This window comes from Carya illinoinensis, chromosome 4 (assembly GCF_018687715.1).
Source record: "Carya illinoinensis cultivar Pawnee chromosome 4, C.illinoinensisPawnee_v1, whole genome shotgun sequence".
Lineage (NCBI taxonomy): Eukaryota > Viridiplantae > Streptophyta > Magnoliopsida > Fagales > Juglandaceae > Carya > Carya illinoinensis.
Window position 1 is genome coordinate 44682974 of NC_056755.1, and position 15587 is coordinate 44698560.

General features: G+C 35.0%; 3 protein-coding genes across 8 annotated transcripts; 2 read left to right on the forward strand and 1 right to left on the reverse strand.

The window, feature by feature from the left end:
- Nucleotides 1-815: 815 nt before the first annotated feature.
- LOC122306166 (RRP15-like protein) lies at nucleotides 816-4502 on the forward strand. The gene is made up of 8 exons (XM_043118601.1): nucleotides 816-1487; nucleotides 1556-1657; nucleotides 1791-1872; nucleotides 1996-2015; nucleotides 2148-2208; nucleotides 3392-3471; nucleotides 4022-4129; nucleotides 4255-4502. The coding sequence occupies exons 1-8, from the start codon at nucleotides 1083-1085 to the stop codon at nucleotides 4315-4317; spliced, it is 921 nt and encodes a 306-aa protein (XP_042974535.1). The 5' UTR covers nucleotides 816-1082; the 3' UTR covers nucleotides 4318-4502.
- A 1287-nt stretch (nucleotides 4503-5789) lies between these two features.
- LOC122306167 (zinc finger protein CONSTANS-LIKE 9-like) lies at nucleotides 5790-11181 on the reverse strand. Of its 6 annotated transcripts, none has more exons than XM_043118606.1 (5): nucleotides 10987-11180; nucleotides 9973-10079; nucleotides 9246-9896; nucleotides 8062-8292; nucleotides 5790-6640 (listed from the first exon to the last, which is right to left on the reverse strand). In XM_043118606.1, exons 3-5 carry the CDS (start codon nucleotides 9810-9812, stop codon nucleotides 6596-6598), a joined length of 843 nt encoding a protein of 280 aa, XP_042974540.1. In that variant the 5' UTR covers nucleotides 9813-9896; nucleotides 9973-10079; nucleotides 10987-11180; the 3' UTR covers nucleotides 5790-6595. The 6 variants fall into 6 exon arrangements, with proteins under 6 accessions (XP_042974540.1, XP_042974539.1, XP_042974542.1 ...); XM_043118605.1 differs by having other exon boundaries at nucleotides 9973-10093; XM_043118608.1 differs by lacking the exon at nucleotides 9973-10079 and having other exon boundaries at nucleotides 10987-11181.
- A 1640-nt stretch (nucleotides 11182-12821) lies between these two features.
- On the forward strand, nucleotides 12822-13593 carry LOC122306563 (bZIP transcription factor 17-like). Its single transcript, XM_043118984.1, has 2 exons — nucleotides 12822-13052; nucleotides 13171-13593. The coding sequence occupies exons 1-2, from the start codon at nucleotides 12822-12824 to the stop codon at nucleotides 13591-13593; spliced, it is 654 nt and encodes a 217-aa protein (XP_042974918.1).
- Nucleotides 13594-15587: the final 1994 nt, after the last annotated feature.

Consider the following 15587-nt stretch of genomic DNA (forward strand, 5'->3'; position numbering starts at 1 on the left):
ATTTTTTTTAATTTTTAATTTTTTTTGTTTATTCTTCTTAAAATAATTGAATTTTTTTACTCATTATCTATACACCACATATTTAATAAAAAAATAATTATAAAAATAATAAAAATAATGATATGTGATGAATGAAACTTATAAATAGAATTTTTCTTCTCGATAAATCCCCTGGGCGAATGCAACCCCAGTACAAATACTCACCTGCTCTTACTATTAATGGGCCCAAAATCCTAACCAGTAAAATAAAAACAACTCAGAGAATCCTAATATCTATAGATGGGTCATGGCCCAAATCAACACTAACGTATAAATAAAATAAATGGCTCTCAGCTCATACGCCCAACATAATTGAGCCCCATCAAATCCCAATGCCTTCGGTCCATTACTGCGCATATACAGAACTATGACACGTTCCACCCACCCACCTAATCCCATCCATTAAAAGAAGAGCCCATGTGGAGGCACTTTCATGGTCTTAATTACACCACAAGTACCACGATGAGGCTTTAGACATAACCATAAGCAAATATTTCACCGTTCAGATCATTGTTGGACTCTTTTATCTTTAACGATATGTTGTACTTGTAAGTGTTTTGTAGGATAACAAAAAGAAAATTATTTATTACTTATTTTTTAAATATAATCTTCTCATAATAATATAATATTAATATGTGAGTAACACGTGATTGAAATTATATAAAATTTTTAGTAATTAATAAAAATATTTTTAATTAATATAAATTTATGAATTGATGTAATATTTTAAAAATTATTTTAATTTTAATCAAATATATTTATAACGAAAGCCCTTGTTTTTGAAAAACTCAGAGCGGTTTTGGTAAAACCCTAGTTATATTTTTGTACCCACCAGAGCCTGGAGGAAAGCAGCAGCACAACTCCGACCCTCCTTATTCCAAGTAAACCTTAACCCTAGATTCCCTTTACCTATGCCCTGAAATCGAAATCTCATCTTATAAAAAAGACCCCATTTTTCTTTTACGTGGAATCGTTGGTTTAGCTGTTTGATTAGCTCTGAGAAATTTAGACTTCGACTGGTTGCAAAGTTAGCGAGGTGGGGCATGGCTGAAGAAACCCTCGTGGCAGAACCAGCAAAGGTTCCGAGGAATAGGAGGTTAACGAAGAAGAAGGCCTCTAGGGCTAAGAAAAACCCAAAGAAACCAATGTTAGAGGGCATTGGTCCGAACATCATCAAGGTTAAGAAGATTGACGGGAAAATGAAGAAACTGTTCCGCAAGCGAGCGCGAGAGTATAATTCGGATGAGGATAATGACAACGACTCTATGGCCGTCATTGAAGATGACGAATCTTCCGAGCTAGAAGAAGTGGCTATGGATAATGGAGCTTCCGATGATGAAGAAAATGATGAAATTCTTCCCGGAATTACGAAGTTTGTGGAGGGTTGTAGAGCATTCAGGATTGCATTCAGGAGTATTATCAAGAAGAGTGTGACTGATGATTCACTTGTAAGCTACCTAGCTGTTTGGTTTCTTTTCAAGACTGGCATTTTTATAAAGATTGCTCTGCTTTGCAGGGTCCGGTGCTGTCGGCGCACAAGAAGCTCATTGGAGAAAAGCTTGCAGAAGAGGAGGCTGAGAGGAAGATCAAGGGTGATACCAAGAAGGAAAAGCTCTTGGTAATTCAATCTAAAAAAGTCGATCATTCTGTCGAACAGATGTGTTTATGTTTGCTTGTCTATGTAATTGACATCCGTCTCTCACCTGATCTGAGTGGTTGCTCATTAGACTTCCGCCTTCCATTTAATATAGGTGGGAGAAAGGGGGCATGTTAAACCTGATAATTATTTGGATTCGCATGCAAAGTTCCTAGTAGGCGTTGCTACAAAAGGAGGTACTGTTTTTATGTTTTTTTGTTTAGGATCATGTGATGAGAGCAATGGTTTTATCAGGTTGATTTTTTGACTCAATAATTCTAACTAAGCTCACATTACCGTGTGTGTTGCCGGAGTTTCAGTGGTCAAGTTGTTTAATGCTGTAAGTTCTACAGGAAGCTTTTCCATTCTGTCCTTTTTTTTCTTTACTTAAATTTTGATTATTTTTCATTTCATTTTGTTGGATTGTTTCTATTGCAATCACGTTCAGTTCTGTCTTTGGTAATTTATGCAGGTCACTAAAGCACAAAATGCTCAGAAAGGTCTGAATCCTTTGAGGTCTAAGGATGCAAAAGGTATGCTGATAGATGGCGCATCTACAGTTGTCACCTTCAACAATTGTGGATGGCGCATCTAGAATTTGAGACCCCCTTATTCCTTGCTCTACCATATCTCCTAGCCCAGTTGTTTGCTGTCACCACGTCAATGTGAATATCTTTCTCTAGTTATAGCCTAAGATGCTCACCTTCCCAGAAAGAGTCTCGTATGATTAAGTTTCAGAATCACATATTTCTCTCTTATACTTGGGATATGCCTAATTATGAGGATCAATAACTTTTCTTACTTATCAAAGAAAATGTTTTAGAATCACATATATTCATTTCAAGTTCTTTCAGTACATGGGTGTTATTAGATTGCAATTTGTGGTTTTATTTCATTTTTTTAATGTTTTTCTTATGCCGATGTACGTATATTTGAACCTCTGAAATTAAGTTTTAACCTTTTGCCTGCCATTTCTAATTTCTTTTATTTTGAGTGCCCAGAAAAGCCTTGGTGTGAACTACTAATATGACGGGTGGGCACAAACTTCCCATTACAATCAACATATCTGAAAACTTCCATAATAAACCTTTGCAAGTTCTGGTGTCCCTCCACAAACATCTAATTTTAACATCTAAGCTACTGCTTTGATCATTGCGACCAAGTGTGCTCCATGAACAAACATCTATAAGACTATGGAAGATTCATATGTGGTTGTTGTTGAAAGCTGCCACCCAGTCCCCATATCTATCTTCTTCCACTCCGTATCTGGCATTACCATGCTAAAGTGCAACCCCATGTGGTTTGTAACAAAAGGCAGGAGTAGCATTCTTGTCTTTATGCATTCTGCTCAAATTTTATGTTTATCTAATTGTCTTCTCTTACCTACGCTTTTTTCATCTAAAAGGAAGAAAGAAGAAAAACCTTCATTGTAGAGGTTCATACCTGACCAACAATAGTATGACCATTGCTCATAAACAACACAATTTCGGGCAACAATTTGAAGTTTACAATTTTCTTAATCATTGTTTTTGGGTGAGACTGCTCACAGGACCCATGATTTGCTTTTGCTTATTGCCAATTTTGACTAGATGATTACAGCTTATTTAGTGTACCAATGTTTAATCCTCACCATGTCATCATCCATTTGATCCACATTTCTTCTTAATAGTTGCTTCCCTAAAGTGATTCTAAGTGAATATATTTGAATATTGCCAGCACTGAGGAAGCGGAGGAAAGAAACCTTTTTCTCAGAGTTGGGCAAAGCCTCACAGCCAGCAGCTGATACCCCTGCTAAGGTAGTCTTTTTTTCTTCTTGAATTTCTTGTTTTTTTTTTTGATGGCCAGTTTTAATCTACAGATTTCTTTTTACTTTATTTTGTGCCTTTTCTTTTTCTTGCCAGTAGGCCCGCTACCTGCCCGCTGGGGCAGGGAAGCCATTCACCCCACACCCGCATGGGCGGGGGGCTGAGTTTAATCCCTGCTGACCAATCCGCCCACCGTCATAGTAGGGGTGGGGCTGGGTGCGGGGACCCTGCCCCCACACCTACTTGGAAGTAGAGGTGGGGTTGGGTAGGGTGGGGGTGGGGTGGGTGTTGTTTGATCTGGATACGTTTCTGAATATTTTATTGTAAGATATTACTAAAGACTGTCTTATGGAGCGTGTTTTAATCCTCCACCCAAATTTGTACTCACAGTCAACTTCATACTGCACATTTGTCCATCAATTTATACAATTTGATGTATGTTAATCAGGAAGTGACAACTGCCATGCATTTAGGTGGTCTTTAACATCTCGAGGCTTTCACAAATTTGACCTTTTATTTTTTGTCGTATTGTGATATGCAGGGTCGTACATCTACTAGCCAGGTGGATGTAGAAGGGCCTTCCTGGGCTCCGTTGCGTGATAATTACATGTTAACTAATTCTAAGCTGAAGGACTGGGATAAGTTTCCTGTAAGAATTTTTCATTAATATTAATATATTGTTGAATGCGATTCTGTTAGCTCTCTTCCACGCATATTCCCAAGCAGATGCTAATTTATTTCTTTAAAGTAACATTTTTTTGCAATATGCTGCAGGAAGCCAGTGTAGCAGATGACTTCAGAAGCATGTCAGAACATGGTAATTCTGACGATTATTAATGTTTTGGAACTTAATTAAGATTGCCGTGATTGTTTGTCAGGCAAACTTTCTGTCAGCTCAGGGAAACCAAAATTTTGTTTCTTTTACCACATAGGAAGTTAATTATGCTTTGAAATATATTATTTATAATATTATTGTCGAAAGTAATGTGTTGTTTATAATATATCAATGATTTTTTTTGTTATCCATTCACCATAAATGAAGGCTTCAGGCATTTAGGTGATGATCTGCGTTTTAGTGATTCACTAATCAGTCCATTCTATGAATACATTCATGCATTTGGTGATACCAATTAGTTCCATGTATTGAAATTTTATTGGTTCATACAATTTCTAACCAATTTTACGCAGCCTCTTGATTCATACATCCAAGTTTCTTTCATATTATACAATTTATAATTCTGTCTGTGAAAAGGAGTCTTAGACAAACCACTAGTTTTCATATTGCTTCTTTCTTTTTCTTTCATTTTTCATAACACGTTATAAAGCTATCTGTGCAATTTGATTGACATGATTCTTGCAAGTTTCGTTAAATTTAACTGTACTATTTTTTATTTTACCAAGTAAACTTCATTGTTTATGGGGAACTGCTAAGGTGGTTAAATGTAAAATGCATTTTTTTAGTCTGTATTTTTTTTTTTAAGTAGTTTTAAAAAAAATCACAAGTACATTAAAAAATACTTTTTTAACCATTAAATAAATAAAAATCAAATCTGTGCATACAAGTGGTGCTGCTCTTGTTCATTCAGGGATGCAACCGTCACTTAGAAATTTATACTTACAATTACATGACATCTATAGATGAGCTACATTATTATTTGCACTTCGAAAATACCTATATTAACTTTGTTCACTGAAATTGCCAATTAAAAAAAATATTATTAAAATAAATTTACAAATTAACGTAATTTTATATATATAATTTCAATTTTATAAAAAATTTAATTTTATAATACATTAAGGTGTGTTTGGATGTCGAGATATTTTCAACATTTCTCAATATATTTTATTACTATTTATTATTTTATTATTACTTTTCACCTATTATTTACTACTATTTAATATTCTATTATTATTTTTTCATCTACTTTTTAATTATTATTCACAACATGTTTTAACACTTCTCAGCCATCTAAATCCAATCTAAATCTACCACATTAAATCATATTAATTTATAATTTATTTTTGTCCAATCCATTTATGTTTAAAATATTTTTCTTCATTATTATGTCACACGTGTACCACATCTGCAATTTTCATTCTCACATCTGACGGCATGGATCACAATACGAAGTCATATATAGCCACGCCATTGGTGATGTTGGCAGCTGGTGGTTTCAAGACTATTGAAGGTGTACGTGCAAAATGCAGTGATTTTCTTCCCGAAGTTCATCTTCAGCGACAAACCGAGAGAATATTTAATAACAAGCATTTCTGAATAAAAATTATCAACCATCTTTCCCAAAACTTACTTGTAGCAAACAAGAAGGCCATATATTATCATAATACCACCGAAGTATAACAATTATAGACAATGCCATAAACTGGCTGTCAACACTATAGATCCAGTGCTATTACAACTTTTCTACGGGAAAACAAAGCCCAGCAAACTATCCGCACAGTTCCTTTAACATAAAATTCTTTCGCACTTATGGCAACCCAAAATATTTACACTGACGTAGAACCACAAGATTCCCCTCTCCAAAGCAAAATATATAATCACGTGCTATACAATAATACATGCTCATGGAATGAAGAGAAATGTAGGACAAGTTTTTTCTTTTTCTTTTTCTTTTTTTTGGTGAATATGAATCCCACGCTATGAATTAAAAAAGAAACGATAACATTAGAAGTGCTAACATCTTCATCCATTGCATTGCTTCTGTTTGGCCAAATCCTAATGTGAGTATGGCCACCCACCATGACATGGCTATTGGATTACAACGATCGTTAATTAGGCTAGAGAGAAACGGTAAGCTTCTCCTTTCCCAATCCTGAAGAAAACCATGGCCCCACAGATGTAATCTTTCTTATTGCCCGCTAAGTGAGGCCACTCGGATATAATAATACGGTATGTCATTGCACAGGGAAATATGCATTGCTGTCATCCATTCTTTAGGCAACAATAAATGATGCCTCCAACAGACCATCAAGAGATTCTTTTCTTTTAAAAGCATGGTTAAAACCGTACTCTCAATAGCGTCTGGTTTGTGTCAATGGATCATAATCATAAGCATCACCAACTTTGACAAAGCGCCCCTTAACACGTCTTCTTACATCAGCCCTTGCTTTGCGAGAGGCATACCTCACTCTTTTCTCGAACCTAGAAAACAATTAGATAAAGTTAAGAACATAAAACACTGACTAGAAGATCACCATGCCAAGATGCTAAAAAGTTAAATAAGAGTTCAATGAAAATACCCTCAATTTTTTTTTTTTTTTTTTTCGTGAGGATCAAAGTTTATTGAATTATAGAAAGAGGCATAGTCCTAGTACACAAGATTTATGCAAGAGAAGATGCCTAATTAGGAGAAGTGATGGATACAAGGAACTCATGAGAACTAACTCCATTAAAATCTATATCTGTAGCATCAGCTAGGGTATTACATATTTGTGAGCATGTGTAACATTATGATTGAATGGCATATTATACAGTGGTACATATAAAGACATGTATATGTACATGTATGTATTTAATTGTTATGGCATGTAACCCAATCCAGACAGCTAGGTAGACATTCAAGGACTCGGAAACTTCATAACCACATGCTCTAGTAGAAGAAAAAGAAATGGAACCATGAAATTGTTAAAAAAGACATACCATATACAAAGAACTAGTAATGCAGGGAAGAAATCAAGAAAACCAAACTACAAAACTTTATCCCCTGGAAGCTAAAGCACAAAGAGTTGGTAAAGGAAGCAGAAGACAGTTTTCAATTTCGTTAAACAAAGTATTGGTTCAGTTTTAGAACTAATCATAGAATCAGCAGATGCTGCATTGCTGCATGCTGGTCGCATTGCACTAGCTAGTCCAACTGAGAAACCTTGGAGAAGAACATTTAGATTTGAACGTGAGTACATTTTTCAAAGATTTTTTTTTAATTTTGATAACTCATTTTACAAAGAATTATATTAGGAAAAGCTTAAAAATGGTGGGGAAAATATAAAATCCCATCTACCATGACTACATGTGAGACGGAGCACTCTTGTAAGGACACCATGCGCATCCAATTGTTCTAAGCATGCTAGTCCAATAAGCTTGTGAACAGTAATCAACATTAGAATTTTTTGACAAAAAAAGTGCTTAAGCATTACTGTTGGGTCCACCCCCAGGTCATGATTACATAAATGTATATCAAGTCAAATAGTCACGTCCATCATATAAAATTCATGCACCTTACAGTAAAAGATCCAAAAATCATGCCTTTAAGCAAATAAATATAAGAATCCCTTCTTGAAGGAAAAAACATCAGCAATAAAAACTACCTCGTCAAGTTAAAAACTGAAACTGCATTCATCAAATAAAATTTTAATCAACAAGCAATACTTCTTTCTTGGCATAAACAAGCAATACTTACTGGGAAAAAAAAAAAAAAAAAAAAAAAAGGGCATAGGTTATCCTCAACACACTAAAAGATACCAACTTCAGAACCAGGCATGGACAGACTTTGAGACACAACAGGCAAAGCACCAATAAGTATTACGCAGGAAGCCTACATTTCAAAGACGATATGAGATGAGTACCTCAGCAGCAACTGCACCCTGACAACTGGAATCAGTAGCAGACATGTCCTTTGTACCAAACAAGCTACCAATACCACCATTTTCAAGAAGCTCTTCAGAATGACTGAGAGCTACACCAAAGAGTTCTTCATAGTTTTCACTATTCAAATCCACTTCATCCATTTTGAAATCTTCATACAGATCATCTTCTTGACAGAGTCCAGGATCTTTTTTTATACTAGGACAGCATAACTGCATGTTAATAAGGTGAAATTTGGATGTCTTTGATGAAGAAACCAGATATAATTGTTAAACTCCAATAAACCATGCAACTAAGCTTAATTTTGAATGCTACAAAAACTTTAAAAAAAAAAAATGCATGACATAGATACCAATTGTTTCGTTCAACACCTTCAAGATCTAAAGCCCAAAATAGGGTCTCGAGTCATCACAACCATGAAAAATGGGAAGGTATGGGCACCATACAATTGATCTTGTAATAAAAAAGCGACTAGAAAAGACAATTTTATGAAACAAAAAGGAGAATTGGAACCTTTCATTCCAGCAGGAAGACTACTGGTGGGACCACAAGATTACACAAAGATGTAAAGCTCAAAATAGGCTCCCAAGTCATCACAAGCATGAAAAATGGGAAGGTATGGACACCATAAAACTGATCTTATACTAAGAAAGCAACTAGAAAAGACAATCATATGAAACACAAAGGAGAATTGGAACCTTTAATCCCAGCAGGAAGATTACTGGTGGAACCACAAGATTACACGTCTACTCCATTCCCAAACTACTTTAGCTTCAGTGGTCAGGTTTTAACAAGTTTAGAGTGTTTGAAGTACCAATATCAATCGAGCTTTTGCCAAGTCTACAATGTTGGAGTATCATCGTCAATCTAGCTAGTGCAGCATTGGACATTTGAATGAATGGTACATAAATCATAACTGGTGGAACCACAAAAGTATATAAAATCTTTTATGGCTTTGCAGCATATAGTAACTCCAGTTAATAATTGGCATCCACCTTATATGAATTGATAACCAGCAAGCTAAGCAGATTTAATAAACAGAGAAAAAAAAGTTTGAAAGAGAAAAATCCCAGTACCCAGCAAGACTGCAGTGATTTTATTGCAGTTTATCCCATAAACCATAAATTTTCTCTGCTGAAGAGTAAATGAGACAATTGATATAAACCTTGGGCAATAATGCATTTGAAGAACCAGCCGGTTGGTCCAGAATGTGAGGCTGAGAGGATCCAACCCAAACATTGCACTTCTTCAAGCTGTGCACAGCATTCAATTCAACTGAACTAGATATATTTTGACTCATGTTGTTTTCTGAATGGCCCAAAGCAGTTTTTGCATTGTTTTCCATTATGCTCATCAATCCTAGTTCCTGTTCACAAGTAGATTCACCCACAGAAGGGGAATCTAATACGAATGACCAGATTGAAGAAAGTTCTGCAGCTGACGGGCACCCAGAATAACAGTTGATCTTTTGTCTCTTGTGTGTTGAAGTTGAGGTAGAAGTGCCATGACCGATCCAATCACAATTCTGACAAAGAGAGATCATTTCTTGGGCATATCTTACTAATGCAGGTTGTGAATTGCATCTTTCACATAATAATGTTCTCGAGTGACGTTTGGATAAGGCATTAGCAGAGTGAACACTTCGGTCACATGACAAGCATAAGCATGCAGCATCTGACCGGCAATATACCATGGACTTATGATCCCCACAAAAATCACATAAATAACCCATCCTTCAATTTATACTTGTCCTGTTACCAAACCCCTAGCAAATTATGCAAGGCAATAATGCAATTCTTCCTAGTGCCCTTAAAACCTTCAAATAATGCAAGGCAATAGGTCAGGTCATATTAAATAAATGCATTTTCATTGGTAAGAAATTGGGATTATACCTCAGATACAAGGAAAAGGTCAATTTCAGAAGAAATTTACTCTCATCCAGAAGTCCCAAAGAAAGAAACGCAAGGAGGCAAATCCAGTTACTGTGAGGTCGCACGAACTAGAGAGAGAGATCTTTGAAGCACGTGTTACAATTAAAAGAATATGCTTTTGTCAACTAAAAAAGGTGATCCATGAACAATAAATCGTATAAACGAAATAAAATCACATCTTTCTTTACAGGAGAATGAATTCAAAAGTTGAAATGTTTAGAAGGGTCCATGAAAAAGTACTAAGTTTATAAACAGGATGTTTATCTTTCTTATTCATAATCGCCAATCATCAAAACTGGAATCAAACGAGAATCAAGTTAAAGGGTACCCAGAAGTGCAATATTCAAATTAAATATGCAAACAAAGGAGAGAGAATCAAACCTGCCATATGCTTTGAAAACAAATTAAAGAAAAAGTAATATTAGGTACAGTCACTTTTATGTATTTTTTGTGCACTCCACTTATATAATTGGCTTGATTAATTTCTTTTAATACACAACCAAGCACATCAGTAGAGTGCATAAAAGAGTAGGCAAAATAACTGCACATAAAATTTTTATTAAAAAAAAATATAAAGAAAAAAATATAGAATCAAACGAAAGCTTCCTCCTAAAAGCAAATTAAATAAAAATAATTAACTCGAAAATTCATAATAAGAGATTCACACGACAAAAACCAACTCCAAAGTTTTGAAAAAATAAAGGGTACCCAAGTGATAGTTTTTCAGTGCGTTCAACATACATACCATCCCACCCACAAAGAAGAACAAGGAATAAACATAACAAATCTAGCTAGGTTAAAATTTGAAGCTTTTATTCTTAAAATTTTATTGAGACCGCTCACAAGGAGATTAAAATAAAAGAAAGAATATTAAGTAATCATGCAAAAAAGCGAAAACAAAGAACAAAACAGAGAACCAGAGAGCACAAATGGAAAAGGAAAAAAAAAAACAGAGAGAAAGAAGGAAAAATTTACCGTTCGGAAAAGAGGTGGACAAGATCGGAAAAGAGCTGAGTTTCTAATTAATTATAGAAAAAATACATTCAAGAAAAAAAACCCAACGAACAAGACCTTTCCAGCATCTCCCTTGTATCCGTCCGTGAATGCAATTTGCTGAGGATAGGAAGATAGAAATGGAGTGGGTGTGAGAGCAAGTACGTGCGTAGTATGAGTGCATGTATGTGCAGTAGAAAAATGCCAGGTAGACCAATGGTCTACCGAAGTATTTGCACCGATAGATGTTTTTATTATTATTATTATTATTATTATTATTATTATTATTATTCCTTAACTGTTAAAAAATGTATTAAATAAATTTTTTTTTCCTGAACTTTTAAGAAATATTTTTCTTAATACTGAAGGAAAAAAAAAAAAAAAAAAACAATTTGGAGTGACCAGTCATTTCCATCGGTAGACCTATCGGTCTTCGTAGAACTGCCCATATGCTATATACGTGTACGGAAAACATGACATTACCATGAAAAAAAAAAAAAGAATAAAAAAATTTCTTAGAAAGAAGGAAATTTTATGTCCAAGTTTGTCTATTACAAAAAGAGAAATTATTATTGTAATCCTCAAACAGGAACTAGGCATGCACGCCCAATGTGGCAAAAATGAGATGCTTTATTACTCTTCTTTACGAAGTCGTCTTGCTTGAGTTTGCCCTTCTCTTCATGAGAGATGATTCTCCCCCTTCCTCTCGAGATTGCTTCTCTTTATGAGAGATTGTTCTCCTCCTTCCTCCCTGAGACTGAACCTTTGCTCAAAAGAACAATTTCGTCTTAGCCCAACCCTAATGTCGTCGTGCAAGGTGGTGGAGGAGCTACTTCTGCCCAAAAGAGTAATTTCATCTGAGCCCTAATGTCATCAGATAATATGGACTTCAATGGGATGGTGAATGACGGGGAAGAGAAGAAGAAGCAGACGAGGTTGGTGAGGAACCGCGAGAATGCGTAGCTGTCGAGGTAGAGGAAGAAGCACTACATGGAGGATAAGGAGGATAAGTTGAGGTCTATGCATTCCAATGTTTTCAAACTGAATTGTAAGTTATCTTTTATTATGGTCGAGAATGCCATTTTGCGCTAGCAATTGAGTGGTGGCACCCATTCCCCTATGTTGGAATGGGTGCACCAAAATCAGGAATGTTCCTCCATCTAAGGGTGTACAAAAAATGGAAAATTGATAATGACCGATACAGACCAACTGCCAGAAGCTGGAACCAGCAAGTAACCAGTCAGATGGCAGCAACATTTTAGCAAAACCGACGAACGTCGGTTCGATCAAGGGTTTGAGGTCGGCTCAAACCGCTGAACCGGCCGACCCCATATCCTATTCTTTTTTTTACTTTATACATATCTAAAACGACGTCATTCCATTTAAACTAAGTGGAACGACATCGTTTTACACCTAAAATTGTGTTTTAAACATAGCTAAATGACGTTTTTTTGTTTAATACCAAACCGTGTCATTTGATTATCGCATCGTCTTCTTCCTCGCTTCTTTTTCCCTGCGATTCACTTCAGTTCCTCTCTCTCTCTCTCTCTCTCTCTCTCTCTCTCTCTCTCTCTCTCTCTCTCTCTCTCTCTATAACTATCTCTCTCTACTCTCTCAAATGGCCAATGCCGTTAGGGGAACTGAGAACTGACCGTGAATCGCCAGAGAAGCATTGGAGTCGATACGGCTGATTTTCCTCCTCCCCATCAACCGATTACGGTCAGTTGCTCCTCCCTATTTTGTCCTATTGGTCGGCGTTGGTTTTACCCAAAAAGTATGTCAAAGGGGTCAGTTTTCACCCCTACCTCCATCCCACGATGGCACCTATAGGTTATACATGGGTGCCATATTCGCTCTATGTGGTGAAACCGCGAGGGTCTCGGGTTTCGTTGGTTCCAATACCGAAACTGAAACTACAGCAGTCGGTATCGATGCTAAAGATGAAGAAGTCAGAGACTAAGAAAAGTGAGGTGAAAACTAAGAAGGTTGCGAGTATTAGTTTTCTGTTTTTTATCTTGCTCTTTGGTGGGCTGGTTCCTTTTCTGAATGTTAGATACTGAGAAGTTGGGGGGCAAAGTTCTTGGAGGATTGGGCTATGTTAATTATAGGTTATTTGGTCAACACCGTGGTAGGGTTTTGAGCATTAACACATACTCGAATAGATAGGTGGAAAGCGTGGCAGTTGAATTTTCTAGTGGGGAATCTGATACTTATAATAGAGTAACTTATGAGAAAGGTCGCATACAAGAGAATGAGTTGGAACTTGAATGGAAAGGACAACAACCACAGCCTTTATCAGGTTCAAATGAATATGTTCATCTTGAAAACGTTAGTGAGGCTCTTGTTGCTTCTTTGCATATGCCGAGGAATGATAAGCTTGTGAAGATTGATGGCAACTTGATAATTTATTTTGTTCTATACATTGAGAAAGCTATGACATTTCAAGATACATTTAGAAAGAAGAATAATAGAGAAACGAGTTTAGCAATTCCTATAAATTTGGCTCTTGCATTGGCAATTCCTGAAAGTGGAGGATCTAACCATGATGCCGATGGTGGAGTCGCAGTTAAACACAAAATTGGAACTTGAATAGATAGGATGAAAGGAACATCGTGTGGGCTGGGTCTACATTACCAATGGTGGTGGTGGAGCTAACCACGACACTGAATTTCAAACAGCACAGAGCAAAAAGAGGTACACGTAGACTGGGTGAGTCTCAAAGCAACACGTAGACTGGGTGAGTCTCAAAGCAAAATCGAATGTCTCCCTCCCGTATATGATTTTTTGGCAAATTGGGGCATGGCATTTTGGTCATTTGACATATACTAATTTGGACTAAAAGACAAATAATGGATTAAACGAAGCCTGCTTCTACGAACTGTAGGTAGCAGCTCCGTTAAAAATATATATATATTTGAAGTCATAAATTATAAGTGTAGTGTATTCCTTTTTTAAAAAATAAATAAATATAGAATTCATATAAAAAATTAATTTTTTAATAGTGAATCCCAATCTTTAAAAAAAAAAAGTATGCAACGCTTATATAATCCATAATTGTATCTTACATTGCTCTTTTTTAAAATGTTCTAAAAAATTATTATTAGTGAATTTATGTTTTTTTAAATATTTTAAAAAAAAATTGCACTATCGGATACGCTGTAAGAGCTAAACGGCGTAGTATAAATATCCTAAGAAAGCGAGGTTGTCATGTGTTTTGCAGGGAAAGTGTGGCTCTTCAAAAACCTTTTGGGGCTCAAAATTCAAGGTTTGGCTTCGGCTTGTGGTTTAATTTCCGGATTAGGTGTCTAAAGATGCGTTTGAATATTGAGGTGATTTTAGATAATTTGAGTTAATATGTAAATAGTAATATTTTGTGAGTTCAATTGAAATACATTTGAATGTAAATCTGTTAAAATATGTGTTTGAATGTATGAAGTAAGTTGAGATAGTTTTAATATTTTTATAAGAAGTTGAAAAAATAATTAGTTCTATCAATAATTAGTTTGAGATGTATTGAAATTACTTTAAATACCAAACATAACCTAAGACTAGCAGCCTATTTCTTTTTAAAAGTAAATTTTTTTATATAGGTCTTGATATATGCTTTTTTCAAAATTGTGGCACAAAAATTGCATACCATAAGACTATAAATAATTTTCAACTCATGAATTCTCTCTCAATATCGGTCTCAAGTCACTCACCAACGACTACAATCACCCACTGCTTATTTTTTACAAATACAACAAATGTGGAAAAATAAAAGGATACAGCATCGAACCGGTATATATATTTATAATTTTTTGTATGATATTATATATATTGTATGTTAAATTACTAATTAACATAATATGAAATTATAATCTTATTATTTAAGTATATAACCTTATAACATAAAATTAATATAATATGTGATATAACATAAAATTAATCTTATAAATTTTAATATAACATCTAAATTTTAATCTTAAATATAAGCATTAATATTAAGTTATTAATATAAACTTACTTCTGATATATATATATATAATGTGTTTATACTATAGATAGACTAATAGCTTAGTATATGTAAATATCATATTATTACTAACATAGATAATTTGTAAAATGGGACCAGATTAGACTGAAACTAAAAAAATCGAAAGTTCCAGTTTCTATAGTGAATCGGTCAGGTATCGGTTCTTAAATTCTTAAAATTGGTGTATACCGGTTCCATTATAAAAATTGTACAGAATTAGATCAAACCGGACCGATTATACCCCTAAAAGTAAGTGTTTAACAAAAGAGACGTGACTATGTTTGGATATTGAGATGAGTTAAATGGAGTTTTGAATAGTAGTATTTTGTAGGTCCCATTGAAATGGATTTGACTTTTTTAGGTTGAGATGGGTTTGACTTTTTTTGGTTGAGATATGTTTAAATTTTTTGGTTAAAATATATAAAGTAAGTTGAGATGAGTTTAATTTTTTTATAAAAATTTGAAAAAGTAGTGCGTCACATCAATGATTGCTTGATTGGTTTGAGATGACTTGAAATTGGTTCAACAACCAAACACAACCTTATGGTTGTTTGGAAATAGAGATGGT